At 37.9% G+C, this 21,527-nt stretch overlaps 1 protein-coding gene across 1 annotated transcript in view; it reads right to left on the bottom strand.

Annotated features, from left to right (window-relative positions):
• Positions 1-21,527, bottom strand: part of LOC126379820 (SCY1-like protein 2) — a 271,967-nt gene that overhangs the window by 91,741 nt on the left and 158,699 nt on the right. The window contains exons 3-4 of the mRNA XM_050028743.1: positions 4,676-4,900; positions 3,185-3,352 (exon numbers count right to left, since the gene is read on the bottom strand). Coding sequence (XP_049884700.1) covers positions 3,185-3,352; positions 4,676-4,900 — 393 coding nt within the window. The remainder of the gene's footprint in view (positions 1-3,184; positions 3,353-4,675; positions 4,901-21,527) is intronic.

Here is a 21,527-nt window from a genome sequence, read left to right on the forward strand (position 1 = left end):
ACTAAAAAAAATCATGAATTTTGCGACGAAAAATTCCACTTGATATTAACTCAGAATCATGGTCTGAATCATCCCCCTGAGTATTCGTTACGATGTCACTAACACCCTGTATACGTATTAATTTTCCTGTTGCAGCATGCTTGGCCCAATCTATTGTGAAGACCCTTACCAACTTTGCAAGCTTTGCACGAGTTCATTTCTTAGTATGTTGTTATAAACACCATTCCCTCGAACTCTTCCCAAATTCGCTTTTACATGAATGATTTCCCCTCTCAGACAAATTTGGTCTTTATTGGGTGGGCTATAAGTAGATTTAGCGCTAATGGCATTAACCATTTGGCCGGATTCATTATTTACCAATGATAGGGTACATGAAATAGTACGAGGAACAAAGAAAACCCAAGCAAGCCTCTTAATTGGATAATAATTGCAGTAGACAGTAATAAGAGCTTTTTAATGTTATTTCCTGTAACGCGTTACAAATAGGTAGTATCATTCAGGGAACATTAAACCTTAAGGAGATTTGCACTTGATATTAGGAATGAAGTGTACTTAAATGATTATTTTAAAACAATTGCGTTATTAAATTAGCTGTTTCTCTGCCACTATTTATATTTCAAAGATTAAATAATACTACTGCACTTTGAGCAATTCACGCTCAATTATGTTTCAGTATATTCGCTGATAGATTCATACCTCCTTAGCAACTTCAACAAACAAACTCGTTCACAGCGGAACGTTTATTTACTGCATTTTATTAAAAAGATCTCGGAAGCTGTTATAAATTCATAGTTTTTCTTGTTATCTAAACCTAAAATTATGAACTCGCGTTTTGAAGCGCGCTCAAAGGATCGTAGTTTTAAAATCAAAACAAATCATCTATCTATAATACACCCCAGATCTAGTTTGCTTTCAAACGTACATTGTACATAATGGGGGTAGGCAGATACCACTTCTACCACCACCACCACAGATTTCACTTGTTACAACTCTGACACCTCTTTCACTTTCTCCATTTACTATTAAAGTCCTACGACCTTACTTGTCATTATTATCCTCAGTGGGATCACATTATAAATCTGTTTCAAATGATTTGCTTTTATTCTCTCTCTGGACGTTCAAATCATCTAAGAATGTCATTGTCAATTTAAGTCACTTTCCTTAACACCACAGTGCGTCATCACACAGTTATATTGGCATTTAACATAATTATATTTGGAAAGGCCTTTGTGTGACACGAGAAGCACAACTTGACTATGTTTACAGTAAACTTAGCGTTGCGTGTTTTATACTGAAACAAGTGGCTTTATCAGTAAAATATGGGAAATTTTGCAGACGAAAGTAAAAAAATAGAGAAATGCGAGATTGTTCATCTTATGAAAATCAAGCGAAAGAAAAAATATATTTTTATATTTAGTAGCAAGTCAAAAAAGCACGCTGACACACAAAATCGCTAGGCCTAAACGAGGTTTAGAATGAACCGTCGTGGTTCGGTAACCGCTGGCTTTACACCACAGATTAGGCTGATCAGCTATCTATCAGTACCTTCTTCCAAGGGAAAATACAAGTACCTAGGTAATTAAAAAAACCTTTTTCTCACAAGAAAGCAAATTGCGTTTTTCTCACCGTTTGCGCGCTAAAAGCGCGTGTTATGTGGAGATGATAATAACTATTGTATTGAATGAAAATGACGGAGAAAGACTTTTTTATTGCATAAGTAGGTACATACAGGATAATACTGACATCGTAACGAAAAATAATAATAAAACGTCTTCTTGGTTGTACTAAAAACGATGGTAAGTAGGTGATTTTTGTGTCGCAAATGTTGAATTAAGATTTAGAGATTTTGCTTTTGAGAACAAAGCAAACAGTGGCTAGACCAGGGACGTAGGTAATTTCTGCATCGTAATATTTCCGCAGCGCAATATTTTTGCTTTTCAAGTATTCTTTTTTCTGGCTATTTGGACGTATGCTATATTTGAAATTTGAAATATGAATTGGTCTCTGTGGTTTGTTTGTTTCTGGACATTCGACAGATATTCTTGGTGGCTGACTGTTTATATTTGTGAATTTTGGCTGGAAAATCTAATTTAATGATCTGTGTGTGTTTTCAAATGTGTAGATTTAATCGTGAAACATAAAACGTAATTTCTGGTGATACAATTATAGCATTTCATTTTCCTTGGTAAGTTTATGTTGGTTTGCCCTTCTTTCTTCTTTTTCTTTCACTCTACTTTTCTATTTTATTATTTATCTTTATAGATTAAGGGAAATCACCCTGGGTTTTGTTTTAACCTGGACCTACATTGTGTACGAAACCGCTCCGTCCCCACGGATCCTGTTTATGGTTCAAGTTTCATGTGCGAATCGCTACGATCGCTCCGACTCTGCGGTTCCTGTATAATTATGCTTCAAGTTTCGTGTGATTTTTATATTTTGGAATGTTTTTTCTAAGATAATTTATATTAGTGTTATTAGATTTCACCGTTATTGATAGCTTCTTCAAAATTCTTAAAGCCCCGCGCGGCACTGTTTTGGTTTGGTTTTCATTTTGGCGCAACCTTTCCTTCTATTTCAAAAACTTTCGTTGGTCAACAGAAGTATTAACAGAAGTAGATGATAATTTCAATTCAGAACAATTTTTTTTTATTTATAACAATTTTATTCTTTTTAGTATTTCCCAATAAATTTGCATAGCATTAAATTTCTTTTCTTGTTAGCGACTTTTTTTTATCGCTACACTACCTACGCGCTTGGTAAGACGTTGATTGATACCTAGTCAGCGTTAGCGCAGTGTAAGTGTAAGTGAAGGCGCCGCCGCCACCCGCCGCTACTGAGCCGACGAGCAGAGTGAGAGAGAAACATTTAATGCTATAGGTGGTAGACAGAGAAAGAAATAGGATATGTTCGTATTGCCTGCTATGGGCGCGGCGCGCGGTTCGCGTGGCCATTGACCCGTGCCATTAGCTGATGGCGGATTTTAATGATTTATATTTTTTCTTTTTTTATCCTAAATTGGAGTGCTATGCAGCTTAAAACAAAATATAGGTAATGGGACTGAACATAATAAAAAAAAAAACACCAGCATTTTGGTGAATTTTTGGGAAATTCCACTTGATATCAACTCGTATCATCCCCCAAAGTTTTCGTTACGTTGTCACTAATACCCTGTATTAAGACAAACCTGCAGCAAACCGTATCGCAGCTCGATATCCAAGAAGAAATATTCCTTGGCAAAGGGCGGGCGTGCTGTGGGTGCGGTGAGCTGCTGCTGCTGTGAGCTGGGCGGTCCCAGCGAGATCGGATGCGGCATCACTGGCTGCTGAGCGCTGGTAGGGATCGGCGACGACTCCTGCGCAAACAGACTTTAAGTTTAAATTAACGCCGGGATTCCCCGTAGCTAAAATAATAATTTTACGGAAGAAGCCTTTTCATTGATTAACTGGTTTTCAAAATATTACTAATGGTACAATCAACAATTCAGTAGGACGAAAATCCTCCCGAGATGTGGTAAATTAATGAGCGTTTGGATAATTTTACACCCAAGCTGCAGTGGAAACCTGGCATGATCGGTGGAACTTTTTGGCTTCACAAAGAATAATGGAACATATTGAAAATCGTACGGGATATTATTAAAGAACGAATGAGAAGTTCTTATAAACTAAGTATTTCAAGAACACATCGCTAATGGTCGTTCAAATTACAATGGTCAGTATGCAGCGGATGTCGTACCATCGTACCAGTAGTGCTGTTCGAAAACTAGCATTGATAGTTGAACGAGATTATAAAGAGACATCACTAGATAACGCAACTAATGTGGACATTATTGAAGGAAATTCAATGAATGAAATCAAGAGAAGAAAATGCTCTGGATGGCTAAGGAGTAGTCTCGTTTCATAAGCTATATCAATTACAATTTATCTAAAAACAAATAAACATTGGTATGTTTTTAGAAAATTTGCGTTGAATATATCGTAAAATGAAGTATTGATTTCTGTCATTCGAGATGATTAAACTACCAGAGAAAAAAGCTATAGACAAATTAGTTTAGCTACTAAGTTTGCTACTTACTTAGGTAGGTGCAGGTAGTATCAGTTCTAGGTAAGGAAATTTCAGAGAATTTTCAGGAAAATGATATACATCAGAAAAGGTCGTTGAAAACATATTTGGGTGCTTGATAGGTCAAAGCGCTCTCGAAATGGGTGTCTACAGATAGACGTACGTCGTCGCAGCAGAGGCAAGCCCAAAAGAAGGTGGTAAGACAATGTGGTAGCTACATCCAACTTCTTTTGGGCTTGCCTCTGCTGCGATGACGTTAAAATGTTTTAATTCTTCAATATCTTGTTTCCACCACGTTGGTGGTAAGAGAACTGTGTAAGAACAGAAGGGAGGCCTTTGCTCAGCCCTGGGACAGGATAAGCTACAGAAAAAATAAACGACCAGTTTATACAACTTTTATTGTCGTCATAGAAGATTGTATACTGTAGGCAAATGAAGTTTTAAAAATATTTTTACAAATAAAAACTCTAAAAGAAGACTACAAAAATCTGAGGGAGGTAACATTGAAACAATATTCAGTTCTGTAATAAGCCTACTTACTTATATTAAAAATAAACGATTTTACAAGCAAAATCTCACTAGACTTGAGTCATTGCTGGTGATGTTTGGTACTTACATGCCAAGCAAGGATATTGTGAAGGCTAGCGAGCACAGGTTCTGACGCGAACGCTATAGTATTGTGGCCTTCTTCGAGTGAATGAATAATCTGTAACATCTTTGGATGGCGCATCTTCTCGAGCTGGGTGATGCAGGCGCGGATGCGGTCAAGCATGCTCTCCTTACGTTTTGGCTTGTACAACTTGTCCACAATACGTTTGTCGAACACGAACACGGAGCATTCCTGAAGAAAAATTGTATATAAATAAAATGCTCATAGTATAATTATTATATGTACATGTCGGAGTTAGTTATGAATTAAGAAGACAAATTGATCAAATCGGAAAATAAAATGGAAGTTACATCACTTCCGTCATGAAGTTGCAACGCTCCGACGACAGGTGGCGTTCGAGCAGAGCGGGGTGAAGTCGGGGAGTCACTACAGAGTCGTCGTGTCGAGCGGACGTGTACTGCCGTTCTAGTCGGGCGGTCTACCGTGAACCTTCGTCATGAACGGACGTGTCGAATAATTACGATCGGAACGTGGAGTGCTATAGTCCTCACCTATAACTTGTAGGGACGTCAAGAAAGTGTGATCGGAAAAGAGCACCTAGCAAGTACGTTCACGTGTCCCGATGATTCGGTCCGAATATAGGAACCATAGGTGGTGGAGGGCCCCGTCTCTCTAACGCCCTTAGACGCGCTAGATTACGAGAGACTGTGTAACCGTTACGATGCCGTAAGTGTGTACCTTATGCTGTGACTTTATCTAATCGTGATACAAAAAACTATGTGGAAGTAAATAAAATGATTGTCATACTAATGATGGCCATTATTGTCTTCTAACGCCCACCCTTTTGACACACCACTGCTACGACATACATATATTATTACCATAGAATAAACAATAATACTACTTCTAGAAAGGGCGCTTGGTAAGGAGCGCGCGGTACCGATTATTGTTTGGGACTCGAAGTCACTTACAGTCTCGTTCACGCGAGTATGTAGGGTGTTAGTGACACCGTACCGGATACTGAGGGGAATGATTCATCTTATATTATGTGTAATGTTCTGTCGCAAAATTAATGAAATTATTATTCTCTCAAAGTTTTCGGTATGGTGTCACTAACACCCTGTACGTTTTTGTGTAGTCCTAGACGTCACACTGTGTAGTGTCTGTGCAAGAACAAGATTAAATAACTTTACCTCTTTGCCCAAATAAATAAGATTTTTAAATGATTATGCCCGCAAATTACTGAAGCCCTCCATGTTCCACACTATCTTGTCAGAATCCATGAATGTGATCTATACCGATGAAAGTGTTGTGGTAAAGCAAATGTAAAATTTTTAACACAGTGCTGGATTATGGGCGAAATATTTTCGAGCAGCCATCGGTAAGCCACATAGTTAATGACGAATTTGTTCGATAAAACGATCGGAGGTCGTCGAATTTTATGGTGTAGAATTATTTAAATGTTGTATTTTTGTAGGTACTAACTGTAATACGACGAGCGAGAAAATATGCTTTAAAAGTTCATCCAGTTTCTCGCTGTTAACGACGGCCTCCTTGGTCGTCCTTAGTTTTATTTCTTTTATATTATAATATATTGTCATACTTGTACGTTCTGTTGTTTTTTAAAATGTCAATGTCAGTGTTTCTTTTGGTTGCAATAAATCAGTTTACAAATGTTTTTACTTTCGTGATATTTTTTACCGTACGCACGCTCAACAAGTGGTCCTTCGAGACGTTGACAATCGTAAGTGAACCCCAACGCGTACACAACTGAAATGTATCGCACGCCTACTAAAGTGAAAACACGTAGCGCGACTTGCGCTGAACGCGAGACGCAGCAGAGGAACATATCGACGCCCATCAAGTCATCACCGGCATCATTGACACGTCATGCCGCAGCCGACACGACGTTCGTGGCGGGCAGCAGCCATATGAAAACAGTGGCACCACCATCGTCGAGGGACGACGCCGTGCCGCACCCGCTGCCACCACACAGTAACGTACCGTCAGCCGCACCTACGCGCACGTCCATGTCGTCGGTACGGAGAAGGAAACTTGAACTAGAGGCGAAGAAACAGAAAATGCTGATCGACTTGCAGCTAGAAGCTGACCTATTAGATCTCGAAGGTACAAAATACATAGTAGTACCACGTGTCACGACATCGTCGACAATTGGATGGAATGCAACAAGCACGAGTTTGATAAAGTGCCCGCCCCCGAGAGTGATATAAAAAAGGGCGAGGCGCACCAGTCAGCGGCTCCCGTCACCTCCATCCACAATTGTGATGCTCATTTGTTGAATCGTTTGTGTATGCCAAAGGATTTACCTGAATACTCGGGCGATCCCCTAGAGTGGCTTCAATTCAAGCAGGCGTACGAAGAATCAACCGACGTGTGCAAATTTAGTCCTAAAGAAAATCTATGGCGATTACGCAAGTGCCTGCGCGGACAGGCTAAAGAAATCGTCTCTGCCTTACTTATAAGTGCTGCTTCACCTGACCGCATCATGTCTACATTGGAACTACGTCACGGTGACCCTGAGTTCATAATAAGCAGACTTATCCAGGACGTGAGGAGACTTCCTCCGATGTCGAATGATTATCAGAGAGATATTGTCAACTTTTCTAATAAGTCCAGAAATTTTGTGGAATCTGTAGCAGCTGTGGGTCGCGAGGAGTTTACACAGGGCTTAAGTATTGTGCCTGTACTTATAGCGAAGCTGCCAACCGTTCTCTTATCCAAATGGTCGGATTACAGCTACCCTCGTATCAAAGCTGGAGAAAAGTCTAGACTACGAATAATGTCCGACTTTCTGAATGATGAAGCCATAAAGATTGCTACGACCGCGAATATTCATTTGCAAAGTTTTCGCACTGACTTGAACAAAAATAGTAAGCAACATGATAGCTTCACACGCGCGCTACCTGTGTTATTGCAGTCTGAGGAACGCGGCGACAACGATAAAAAGGAAAAGTGTCTCTTCTGCCATACACATCCATATCATGGCCTGCCAGATTGCAAAAAGTTTAAACGCGCCTTGCGCAAGAATAGATGGCGCTACGTTAAACAGCACGGTCTTTGCTTCAAATGTTTGTTACACCGTCACGACCGTGAGTCTTGTTCTGCGCCTGCGTGTGACAAAGAAGGTTGTGGTGGAGCACACCATAAGCTCCTGCACTATGAGGTTGACGGCAGTGCTCGCCGGCCGGACGATAGCATGAACGCCAGCGCCCTGCTGCTGCCAGAGCCTGTCACGGAGCCTTCAACGTCGGCACAAACAGCGAGGACGTCGGCACAAACAGCGAGTGCTACTGGAACAACGTGTTTCTTACATGATGATAAACGCGTTCTGCTGAAAGTGGTTCCAGTCAACATTCACGGTCCTAATGGCGTGTTTAGTACGACCGCTCTCCTGGACGACGGGTCGTCGGTTTCTCTCCTGAGCGACGGACTAGCGGCGCGCGTCGTACTACAAGGCCGTCGTGAAACCATGCGCGTAAGCGGCGCGTGGAACAATAATGTGATTATTTGTGATTCGACTGTAATGACTATTAACATTTCTGGTTATAGTGACAGTAACGTACATACTTTGTCTGTACATAGTGTAAAAAAAATAGATTTACCAGTTCAGAATGTAAAATTAGTAGACTGCGATAAATATGATCATTTGAAAGCGCTTAAATCAGTGCTCCATAGTAACTCTTATTGTAAACCTGAGTTGCTCATAGGTCAGGATAACTATAACTTGTTGGTACCTTTAGAAATATGTATAGGTCGATCCAATGAGCCGTCGGCAACACGAACCCCTCTAGGTTGGTGTGTACACGGGGCGGTCCAGTTGGCGCGCACGTCGCAGGCTGCCCGCTCGGCGCATTCAACGCTCCACCTTTATGAGGTGCCCGAGGAAGACAATGTCGCGCAGGCGCTGCACAAGCTGCACGAGGAGGTGCGCCGCTCTTTTGAAATCGACGCTTTAGGTATTTCAGGTAAGCCTAGACAGAATGCTAACGACGTACAGGCGCTAAAGATGTTGGAATCGTCTGCTGTACTCGACAACGACAGATGGACTGTGGGGCTGCCGTGGAGAGATCCGCACTATACCTTGCCCAACAGTTTCCCTACTGCGTACAAGAGGCTGCAGGGCGTAGAAAAGAAGATGCTCGCTAACAAGGCTTACGCAGATAGGTATGAGGAACGCGTTAATCATTTGTTTGAAAACGATTTCGCTAGAGAAATGGCCGATACGACACCCACGTCGAATACAACAAGAAGAAGAGTTGACAATCCCAACAAGAAGAAGCTACGTTTGGTCTATGACGCAGCTGCTAAGAGTGAAGGAAAGTCGTTAAACGATTTTCTTCTCCCAGGTCCGGATTTGCTCGCTTCTTTGTTCGGCATTATGGTTCGTTTTCGAGAGGACAGGGTAGCAGTAACCGGCGACATCAAAGATATGTTTTTGAGAATTAAAATTAATTCTGAAGATCAGAATGCCCTCAGATTCCTGTGGAGAGGAAAGGCCCGGTGAAGACGTACGCGATGACGTCATTAATTTTTGGTGCTAACTGCTCGCCATTTATAGCGCAGTACATTAAAAATAAGAACGCAACCAGGTTTATTTCGACGTTTCCAGCTGCTGTGACCGCTATTCAAAACCAACACTACATGGATGATTATATTGATAGTCTGCCGGATGAGCCTACTGCCATCAATATGGTAAAGAATATTCGAGATATTCATTTAGCGGGAGGTTTCGAAATCCGCAACTGGACTTGTAATAGCGCTACTGTGCTCGACACAATACCTAAGGATATATTAGGTACTACGGCTGTGACGTTTGGACTGGATGATCGCGACGAAGGCGAGCGCACGTTCGGTCTAATCTGGTACCCCGCTAAAGATGAATTAGGGTTCGACGTGTCATTTAAACGGATGCCTGAGAGTGTGATTAAAGGCGAACAGAGACCAACGAAAAGAATAATGTTGCGTGTCGTAATGTCTATTTTTGACGTATTCGGGTTCTTGACACCTTTCACCACGCAAGGTAAAATGATGCTTCAGGACACTTGGCGTCTACCTATCAATTGGGATGATATTATTCCAGACGATTTGTATAAGAAATGGTGTAGCTGGTTAGAACTATTAAAAGTTGTTGGAGAAGTTCGTTTACCGAGATGGTACCAATCACGTAATGAGTCTGTGAATGAGGTATTCGCTAACGCAAGTAGCCCTTCCGCCAGCAATGTAACCAAGCAAAGCTATACGGATTTGGAATTGCATTTGTTCAGCGACGCATCGCTCAAGACAATGTGTGCGGTCGCATACTGGCGCTGGAAGGATAGTAACAATAAAACATGTGTCGCATTTGTTGCCAGCAAGTCTCGTGTATCGACAGTGAAACCTCAAACTGTACCACGGTTACAACTCCAGGCTGCACTGCTTGCAGCATGGTTCACCGATACTTTAGTTAAGGCTCATCGGTTACACGTCACTCGGCGATACTTTTGGTGTGATTCAATCACGGAGCTTCACTGGATTTACAACAATACGCGTCAGTACAAGACTTTCGAGGCTAACAGGTTGGGTGAGATAGATGATCTCACGAAAGCTTCTGAGTGGAGATATGTGCCAACAGGATTGAACGTTGCAGATATTGCTACAAGAGATTCGTTCAATTATGATTCTTTTCTCACTGAATGGTTAAAAGGTCCTGCGTTTTATACGCCCACGAGAGTAGCTGGCCAGTGAACGTCATAGAACCCGACAAGGTCTGGGCTGCTAAAGTGTTCTGTGGCACGTATCGCCAAAATCCCTACTTATGAGTGCTAGCGCACTAGGGTGGGGAGTGTTAACGACGGCCTCCTTGGTCGTCCTTAGTTTTATTTCTTTTATATTACTTATAATATATTGTCATACTTGTACGTTCTGTTGTTTTTTAAAATGTCAATGTCAGTGTTTCTTTTGGTTGCAATAAATCAGTTTACAAATGTTTTTAATTTCGTGATATTTTTTACCGTACGCACGCTCAACACTCGCAAAGTAGTAACAGATTAAAAGACTGGTTGAACTTAAGACCGTCTAATTACGAGTTATTTCTGTAATATACCACAAACACTGATATCCTTTTATCCTTTAAGTACGTGGTTAACTCGGCCATTCAAAAAAAAACACCATCAATATGCAGTCATTTCTTTGATCACGTTATGTTATTCTTCTTTTTTATTATGTTAACAAAAAATAGTAGTTCATAACAAGCTTAAGAAAAATATAAAAATGACTCGAGCATGAAAAGATGTTCAAGTTCATACTTAGAGACTTAACTGTGACTATTGAAGCGGAGCCATTAAAATAGAGACGACGCGACTTGCTGCACTTGGTCTTGATTGAATTAAGTTCGTTTCTACTTTCAATATTTACACAAGCGCAAATATTTCCAGTGATTGATTTTACTTTTCACAGATCTTGTACTTGTTTACTTACTTCAAAGTCGTTTTGCTGTACGGAATCAGAAGATTAGAAGATATATGTTAATATGACGGACACACCTCAACTTACCCATAACTTTTTTACTCGACATACTATTAGTACTGATAGTAAAATTACTATAAGAATATAAACAAAAATATTTCGTTTTTATTCATATTTGTGTTCTTTAAAATGAATTTTCCATTTTTCCAGTAAAATATTTAATTACTTTCCTTTTTGGTTGGGTGGAAAATCTAATAAGTAAAAATGAAGTGTAACGTTTTGAAGTTTATTAACATTTGTATTGTGGGTACTTCGAGCCGAATATGAACCAACCACTTAGGGTTTACATCCAATAATGTCTGTGAGAAAAGTGACAAAAATTTGAAAAAATTAAATTAGGAAAGGTTTAATTAAACTTTCAAACTGTTTTGCCCGAAAAATGAATACCACCAAAGGGTGGACGATTCGCAGTACCAACAAAAACAAAATCGGAGATCAGTGGGTAGCCTTGGCAATACACTTGCATATTGCGCGCGTCTACGCCATAAATTAATTAGAAAAAGAAAGAAATAATATTTATTTCTATTAAAGACTAAAAAGCTACTATTGACTCATTTATTGCGTCTAATATTGTCTCATTTATTGGAGACCTGTTATTTATTGGTGCTGTGCTACGGGTACATAAGATAGATCGCGCAGCTATATTTTATGACTTAAGGATACAGCTATAACAATAATTTCTTAAGGGGCAATGTTCTTAAGATAACTTAGGTGGTTAACTTTCTGAGTTAAGTAACTCAGAGAAATATATCCTAGACCCGACAGTAGACTAGTATTAAGCGTATTTCAACACAGCATGAGATCTTTCATCCACTAAAACTGAATCTAGAAATACAAACATAATTTGCAAATGCACTACTACTATACTCGGCAATGTAGACTAATTTTGAGAAAAAAGATTAATATTTTTAATTAATTGAAATTTGTACTACTAAATCCCTGTTCTATTCCAACTATTTATCTTTATTTCATAGGGTAGCTTACAACCTCTTTTACAAAATGGATACAATAAACACAAGTAATACTTCAAAACGGAACCCAGATAGTATAGTGAGAAATAATATTTAGTACGAAAGAAGGAAAATAATATTTATTTCTAGGTGCAAGTAAGTAAACGCTAAGAAGACAGGGCTCCACACAGTACATTAAAATAAATGCAGAACTGTATCCGCAAATGGGTGCTATTTGTATGAAGTGCAATAATTGAAAGATGCTTTCAGTAGCATCAGCAGCATGAGTAGCAGAGTGACCTCAGGGTACTCTTTGACCCAACGCTTTGGATTTATGTAGTCATTAAGGCATGAGTATCATAAATATTATGGGACGAGATTCGTCTTTGAAATGTTAGCCAGGAGTTGAAGCTTCAGAAGATAATATTGATTTTGTATTATATTTTATAACGTTCGTAGACAAAAAGCGAGCGAAGGGGGCGCTAATTAAAATATTCCTTACATAATTATTGCTAAAAATATAACATTTCAGCTCATGATGTTATCTGTTTTATAATATCAATTTTGCATAATGTTAACTTCTCATTATCACACCCCGACCACTTCATACAAAGAACCTCGTTTTACACAGTCACTACACATTGACATTATCAACACACGTAACTGTGTGCGTGACGTCTGAGAACTGCCAATTACAATACCTAATTTAACCGACATTACTTACTTAGGTTGGTAGTAAGTAGGTACGCTTACGAAAGATGCTTTTATAATAATCAGTTAATTATTTATTTACCACACAAATCACAAACATGAAGTTTTGAACAATGAAGGTTCACAATATAAAGTAAGTAACTAAAAGGCTTTAACACCTGACTTAAAATACACTGAACTAATTAATTGCATTCACATTATTTTTACTTGAAGCACTTAGCCTAGGTTAAATTTTATTGGAAATTATAAGCATGTTTTGATAAACAATCGACATTAAAAATCAATATTTATAGGCGCCGCGCAGGCAAGCCAGCGCTGGATTTTATTGCGAGTTCAAATATTCGAATCTGATGAAAGAATATCGGCTTCATTTTCAAAATTCAACAAATAAACTAAACTGATAAAAAATAAAAACAACGATTCGCGCGCAGCCTTCACGACTACACGACTATGTTCGAGGGGGGTGAGGTAAACCTAGCTCAGACGCTGGTGGGGAGCAGAGAGTGGACGTTCTATACGTAGTATTATTCCTTATTCCTCATTTTATCAATAATGAGAACGAATGAATGTGGATCGAAAAGTGCATCGATATAATCAACTGAATACACATAAACAACTTGCCAATAATATCTAATACTACCTGCATATGCAACTTTTTGAATAAATATCGGATACTAATTTAAAAAAAAATCTTATCGTTGTTGAAAAATGGATGACATATTTTGTCACGCAGTTAAAGGAAATAAGCGCATTTGTATTCAAAACTTTGGATAGGAAATTTTAATTTCCCAAACTCTTCTCCGTTGTTGAGCCGCCAAGGGCCGCAAACTGGTTTTTTGTTGAAGTAATTAAAGCTTAGTACCGTAAGTTAATTTTCAAGAGTTAGAAACATTTCATGGAGGATGAATCATGCAATTTTGAAATGAATATGGTACATAGGCTTATAATGAAGCAGACCCGTAGCAATAAATTTAAATGCCTGTGTTTCAATGATTACGATTCTCAATTATTTCCAAGAAACTGTAACATGCTATTTCAAATTGATAGTTTATTTATTAAGACAATGATGATCTAAGCACTCTATGCCGAGACTGGCGTTGAATTGAGCAGAAAAGCGTCGATTGGAAGCAAACCGAGCCTTTATTCCTTGTGCGTCCACCTCAAACGGATCAAATTGATTTTATTGTCCATACATCACATCTCTTCATAGAATGTATGGTGTTCAATACACGGCGTCGTAGTTACGTTGCGTTGGGCATATCGTGAATGGTATTAACTAATTAATACGTCTAAACGTGAGCGTTAAAATGGCCGGTAATACGGCGAATTTAAAATTGAAATGGTGCTCAATCATTGCTATATATGTATATAGTAAAATAATTGCAATACCATCGATTAAATCGATTTTATATACGTTCGAAGCGGCAATAAACGAGTATATCGAGATAACATTGTGCACCCAGATTATGCTATCTTAACCAATACCTCGATATTTAGAATATTTAAGGGCTTAGAAAATAATCGATTAGCAACACAACAACACTACTTTGCAATATGGTATTATTTTCTTGGATTCGGTTTTAACGTTGTTGTTTTTCGGATTGGATTCATTCGTTTAGTTTAGTTCCGAGTTCTCTTTTGTGTTCTAAATCAGGAAAGGCGAACCGTGTTAACACGAATTTAACGCGAGGGAAGCTGCGGGCAAAAGCTAGTATTAATATATCAAGAGCTCTCTTAAGAGAATTTATCTCGATTAATTCTTGGTTTAAAATAAGCTGCATGTATGAAGATGTTTCATCAACAAGAAATATTTTTATCGCAATCTGCTCGGCAAACTATAACAAGTGCCAGGTTTATAAACTCTGTAACAATGGAACTTGTTATGCAAAGTTTTTAATTTATAAGTGAACATTTTTTTTTTGACGTGACTTATTGTAGATTTGCCGCAGATGGCATTAACTACTTGGCCGGATAAGTGAACAGGGAAGCACTTATATTCTCGGTGAAATTAAATAAAAAACTGAAATTACTTGCAGCTCCGTTCGCGTCTTTATTTGGAAGGGAAGAATGAATGGTACGAACGTACAGAGTATATAGTTTGCACAGATTATAAAATTGTATGTCGTGAACATAACTCCCAACAACGAAGAAACAAAGATATTAAATGGACTGTATATAATTAAGGTAAATAATGCTGGTAAAGTGTTTGAAAAGGATTGATCATGATGGTAGTTATGTACACACCTTATACTTATGTTTTTCTTATGTTCTTTTTTACAATTGTTATTTTGTTTTGTTAGCTATTGAAAAGCACAGATATTACAGTTACAGATATTACAAAGGAAATAGGTAAGTATGGTAAGTATGAATTAAATATTTGTTACTTATTAACTTGTTACAATATACAATGTTAAATGTTGAACTAAATTATAAATTAAATTTTACATTTTATTATTTTTAACTTTCACTATTGTTTGTTATTTATTCTAATGTATATGGTACTTACTATTTATTTTAATATTAAGTTTGTAAATAAAAACATTATTTTTTAAGAATTTGGTTTCTTTTTGATACACCTATCTTATTTTTAGATTATTTATTTTTTACAAAATTAAGATAAATATTTTGACTCTTTTTGAGTAGTTATGTAATTAATATGTGAGTGAAGCTGCTTAGTATTAAACAAATGACATACATTTAGACATGTATTGTCTAAGAGAGAATTAATTATAGGTACTTTTTATACATTTTTAGCCATAAAATTACAATTATTATAATTTGTACTTAAGAGTTGGCCTTATAACAAAAATGAAATATTGTATGCTATATTTAGCATAAACAAAGAAATAAACTTCTTTAAAATGACAGGACTTATACTATTAATATTACTTATAATTAGGACTCAAACGAACTTACCTTGGCCAAATTGGAGCCAAAAAAGGTTCTCGACAATTTTTGTGTCCTTGATTGTATCATTTATGTTCTTGTTGAGGGTGTTTAATATCGCATATCTGCGGAATAAGGATTCTCTGTGAAAGCTGTCACAGGAAAACCTCACTGCGTAGTTAAAACTTTGATTAACGACTTTGACTAACGGAAGAATATGTTAAGATGTTAAAGCCCAATTTAGTACTTGTCCAAGTGCTTCCTATTTGGACTTGCTTTCTCTAACCATAAAAGTCCGATAGATTCAGCTTCGGTGCCGACATATTAGTGCAGATCTTAGGCGGCAAATACTGTTTTACTAGTTCCAACTGGATGTCTCTTATGCTGCACCATTGGTGAGTATACATGTCCATCTTGGCACAATATCTTTGTGTAAATTAACACCCATAGTTCTTTTTTCTAGATGGGTGAAGACCCCTACCTAGACTAGGAGAAGTCCTAGTGTATCTAAAATTCCAGGGTCTAGATTGACCACTGCATTAGGCTCCTGAAATTTAGGCGACATTGGTTCGTCTGCCGCTGCGTCCGTCGATGTGGTAGAAGCCGGCGGCGGTGTAGCCGGGGCAGGCGTAGACTTGTGATGCGCGGGGCGCTCCTCGTTACAGATAATATTTCATCCTTCAAGTTTATTTCTCGGTCACGTATATCATTATCCGAAAAAACGAGAAATATCTACTTATATACCAAACTCGGTATTCCCAATAAGTACAAGGGTCCAGGCAAGGTACCCAATTATGGTTGGGGGGTCCATGGCAGGTACTCATGCACATAGGGGGGGTCCAAGGTAGGTACCCGTGCATATAGGGGGGTCCATGATAGGTACCCATGCACATAGGGGGGTCCAAGATAGGTACCCGTGCACATAGGGGGGTCCAAGATAGGTACCCGTGCACATAGGAGGTCCAAGGTAGGTACTCGTACACACAGGAGGGTCCAAAATAGTTACCCGTGTACATAGGGGGTCCAAGCTAGGTACCCGTGCAGATAATCATTTTCATTTATTTCATTTTCATTGTAGGTAGATACGTATTGATACTCCAAAATAAGACTATACACTTCGTACGAAATACGACGCGACTTAATTTATGAAATATTAACTCTAACATATTACGATAGAACATTATAATATAAATATTTACAAAGACACGGGACTGTGACGTACCGCACTCATGCATTCTAAGTATTCATCACAAAGTAAGAATATTTAGTGTCAGAATGTTTCGATTCTATTTTTCTCTATTTAGTACGAGTAAACAAATGTACTTCTTACCTGTATAAATTTTATTTGATTTTGATTGCACTGATAATAAACATTTTCGACGATTTTACTTAAGTTTTCGTTTTAATTTAATAATTTCTTTGAGAATACTACAATAATCATCACCTTTTGACCTAGATCTTTTACGTTTTTGCATGATAAACGCGAAAAACAACATAATGGTGAGCGAATTATGTGTGAACTTGATGACACAAAATCACGTAATGATCGGGACGCATGGGCCGCTAGGCGAGGCGGGAGCGAGACGGGAGATCATAGTTTTCTTTCTAGGCTTATACTCTAAATGTGTGATGAAGATGGTACATGCTCATGTACTGCTGCAAGTAAATATGTAATCGTTTTCGGTTGACACCCGAAGTATAATTGAATCTTAACATCTAAGTGTTTCTTGGCATCCTCTCAGAAGTGAATCAGCACATTCTGAGAAGCATCTAGGCCTACGAAAACAATGTGTCGAGTAGGAAGAACATAGGCTTAACCTACTAACATGTCTATGTTGAGACATAGTTTAAACAAAGTATAAACTAATACAAGGAATTTATTGTATGGGTAATAAACATATTTTTGTGACCGACGTCCTATGACTTCTGCCATTGGCTTTTATAACTTCTAAGGCTCTTACTTTGCCATCTGCACCAGGAAATATGTTTGTTACTCGTGCCATTGGCCAAGTCATTGGAGGTTGATCTAATTCTTTTAGAATAACAAGGTCACCTATATTTACATTAGGATAACTAGATTTCCACTTGGGTCTATTTTGTAAAACATTTAAATATTGTTTTGACCATTGTTTCCAAAATTGCTGCTTTAAAGCAGTACATTTTGACCAAAATTTAAGTCTATTTTCTGGTACATTACTGATATCTCGTTCCGGGAGAGAGGACATTGATGCTCCGGTAAGAAAATGCCCAGGAGTAAGATATGACGTGTCATTTACATCAGAAGACATAGGCATGAGTGGTCTGGAGTTTAAGACTCCCTCAATTTGCACCAGGACAGTGTACAGCTGCTCATATGTGAATGTGTGACTACCAAGTATTCTCTTAAGATGGTATTTTACACTTTTGACGGCAGTTTCCCATAAACCGCCGAACACCGGTGAATATGCAGGAATAAAATGAAAGTTGATCCCCATTTGAGCTGCTGTACTAGTAAATGATAATAAACAATGGAAGAATACAAAAAAGCTTTTGAGGAGAAATACAAATTAAATAGTCTTGTTGCATGTACATTAAGTCTGCCTGGAGACAAAGAAATCCGGAATTTATGCATCAACAATTCTTATATAAATCCGGAGTCCACAAATGGTTTACAAATGATGAGTGGAACATACATGTATACTAATCCTCCACCATATGGTTATGGGAGTCCAGCACCATTAGTGGCTGCTACTGTCAACAGGGCTAATAGTTATAATCACTTATCATTTGAAGAGAGTCACAACACAATTAATGGTTTTGATATTGTCAAAACTGGTATACCTGAAATTAAAGATTTTCCTGAAAGTGGTATTACTGGGAATTACAATCCATGCATCGCTAAAATGGCTGCTCAAATCTTCCTTATTGAAAATTTCAATCATATCTCAAAAAATGCAAAATTGATTATTGACTATTTAAAAATCAGCAACTCAGACGTCTTAAGCAAGGGTAGACAAACATGGGATCCAGAAACTCAAAAAAGTACTACTTGCGTAAAAGCATTTAAGAACTTCATAACACTAATAAAGAAAAATACAGGGAAAACACCAAGTACATTATTAGAACTATTAATATATTGGTATGAGTTGTATGACAAAACTTCCCTTATAGTAAACACAAAGAAAAGGATAGTAGTCTCAAAAAAGCGATTTATAAAGAAATTAGCAATGAGAGTGTGAATAACACAAGTTAAGACCAAAATAGCAAAGACCACTATAAAAGGAATTGAAAGATGCAACAGATGGCTTGATGATTATGCTAGAAGTTTTTGTTCGTACATTAAACATGCTGAAAGAGGGAAGAAAGACAGAAGAGCTATAGCTTCTGGTTCAGTAGCAATCAGGCTGCATTTAAAAATAATTGAAGAATTTCATCTGAGATTAGCTAAAGAGATCCCCGGTAGTACAATTAGCATTGGGGGTGAAGAGAAAAAGCGAAAGATAATGAATGAAATGCAGATGTCCTCCCTCAAGGAAAATTTCATGGAAAGTTACAGTTTACAAGCTACAGAGGATGCCACTAAATGGAATGAATGTTTAAATCCAGGTCTTTTTGCACCAGGACAGTGTACAGCTGCTCATATGTGAATGTGTGACTACCAAGTATTCTCTTAAGATGGTATTTTACACTTTTGACGGCAGTTTCCCATAAACCGCCGAACACCGGTGAATATGCAGGAATAAAATGAAAGTTGATCCCCATTTGAGCTGCTGTACTCTGCACTTGAGCCTGATGACATTTTGAATTATTTAAATTATACAATTCAGTTAATTGGGTACTTGCAGACCTGTAAGTGCCAGCATTATCACAGTAGACCTCGCTAGGGACATTTCTTCGCGACACAAAACGTTTGAAGCTAGCTAAAAAGGTGTCTGTTGTAAGATCACTTACAAGCTCTAAATGTATAGCTTTAGTTGTAAAGCATACATATACAGCTATGTACCCTTTAGTAGTTAGGACACCTCTAGCGCGCGATTGCTTTATCATAATCGGCCCAGCGAAATCCATTCCCACTTTTGCAAATTGTCGGCTGACATTTACACGATCTGCAGGTAGTGACCCCATCAATTGTTTGGCTGTAGTAGCCCTGAAACGGAAACATACAGTACATTTGTGAATTATATGTTTGATTAAACGTAAGCCGTTTACAATCCAGTAACGCTGATTCAAATTATACATTATGAGCTTTTGACTTGCATGCAACAATTTTACATGTTCAAATTCAATAATTAAGCGTGTTAATATGGATTTATTAGGTAAAATTAATTGATGTTTTTGTGCATATGACAACTCAGCATGTTGCAGTCGCCCACCCACTCTTAGGAGGCCTTCCTTATCAATAAAAGGATTAAGACTCATTAAATTAGATTTTACTAATTGTTTATTGTTTTGCAAGTGAGAAATTTCAGTAGAAAAGTACTTTTGTTGTTCATTTTTAATTAATAAATTTAATGACTATATTCTGAATGAGTGATGAAATTTTCTTGGACTTTGACTGAGTTAGGTCGAATATTACTACAGAACCTTTTGACATAAGCAAGTACTCTTACAAGAGTGGAGAATTTGTTGATAAAAGTATCAAAAAATGATTCCTGAGTATTGTATGTCGTGAACAATAAGAACATCACAAAACATTTTACTTGACTTTAACAAACGGTTGAAAGCATATTTAAATCTTTGCAACATAATTGTTAGATATTACTTTCTGACTGTGCACGTTGCACTTGCCCTTATTTAGTGTTTGTTTATTATTTTTTACTTCTTTGTAAGTATTTTGTTTAATTTTTAAATATCATTATACTTTTACCTATGCCAGCCGCTCGTTTCGTTCTCCCGAATTTTCCCTATTTTATTATTAGCTATCGATTAATCGCAGCACTTAATATTTTTGGTCCTTTCACCGCTGCCGTGTCACGCACAAGTCTGCTATCTTAAAATAGTCGAGTTACGAATAACCAGTGCGAAAGGGGTTTATATCCTATGCTTCATAGTTCAGTAAAAACATTATAAAAATTATTTATACTTTTTAAGATAATGAGGTTGGCAAAGTCTGTTAACTTCAAATTTTCGTATGTCCGTCACGCCTTACTCATCTAACTGGAAGTTAGAATAGATAGGTGTGACCACGTTGAGCGTAATACGAGCGATTCACGACATTCTTTGTACTTGCGACCCGGCGCCCTGCCATGTTTGTTTATATTGACATTTGATCGCAATCTTCGACACGGTTCATTAGTCGCTCTGCATAATTAAACTAATTTTATTGATAAAGGATTTCAAATGTGACTCAGTATTTTCAAAATGAGTTCTTTACGAAGTAAACCGATGTTGAGAATATCCAGTGAAGACAAACTGCTTGAAAATCTCGGAAACCTTACTAAATACTCCGATGTTGTTAAAGAAACTCAATCAAGAACATGTAACAGTGTGATTACTATTCCAAATGAGGAAGTGATCTTGTGTGATTATGAAAACTATTATCAACCAGTTAATTACTCTGAATTTCTACCTTTACCTACGAACTCCAAAATACCGAATCCATCAGTATATTACGGAAACCGCCACATTCGTAACATATCAGAGGTACGTTCTGCTGCTATTCACGATTTATCTTCACCAACTTATGCTGAACTTCAACCAGTACCCATAAATGTAATGACGCCAATACCTGAATTACAAAAAGGAGACCTAATCGGTTTAGACGAACCATTAAGTGAAGGTATAGATATGAATGGTCTGGTATCGAT

This window comes from Pectinophora gossypiella, chromosome Z (genome assembly GCF_024362695.1).
Source record: "Pectinophora gossypiella chromosome Z, ilPecGoss1.1, whole genome shotgun sequence".
Classification (NCBI taxonomy): Eukaryota; Metazoa; Arthropoda; class Insecta; order Lepidoptera; family Gelechiidae; genus Pectinophora; species Pectinophora gossypiella.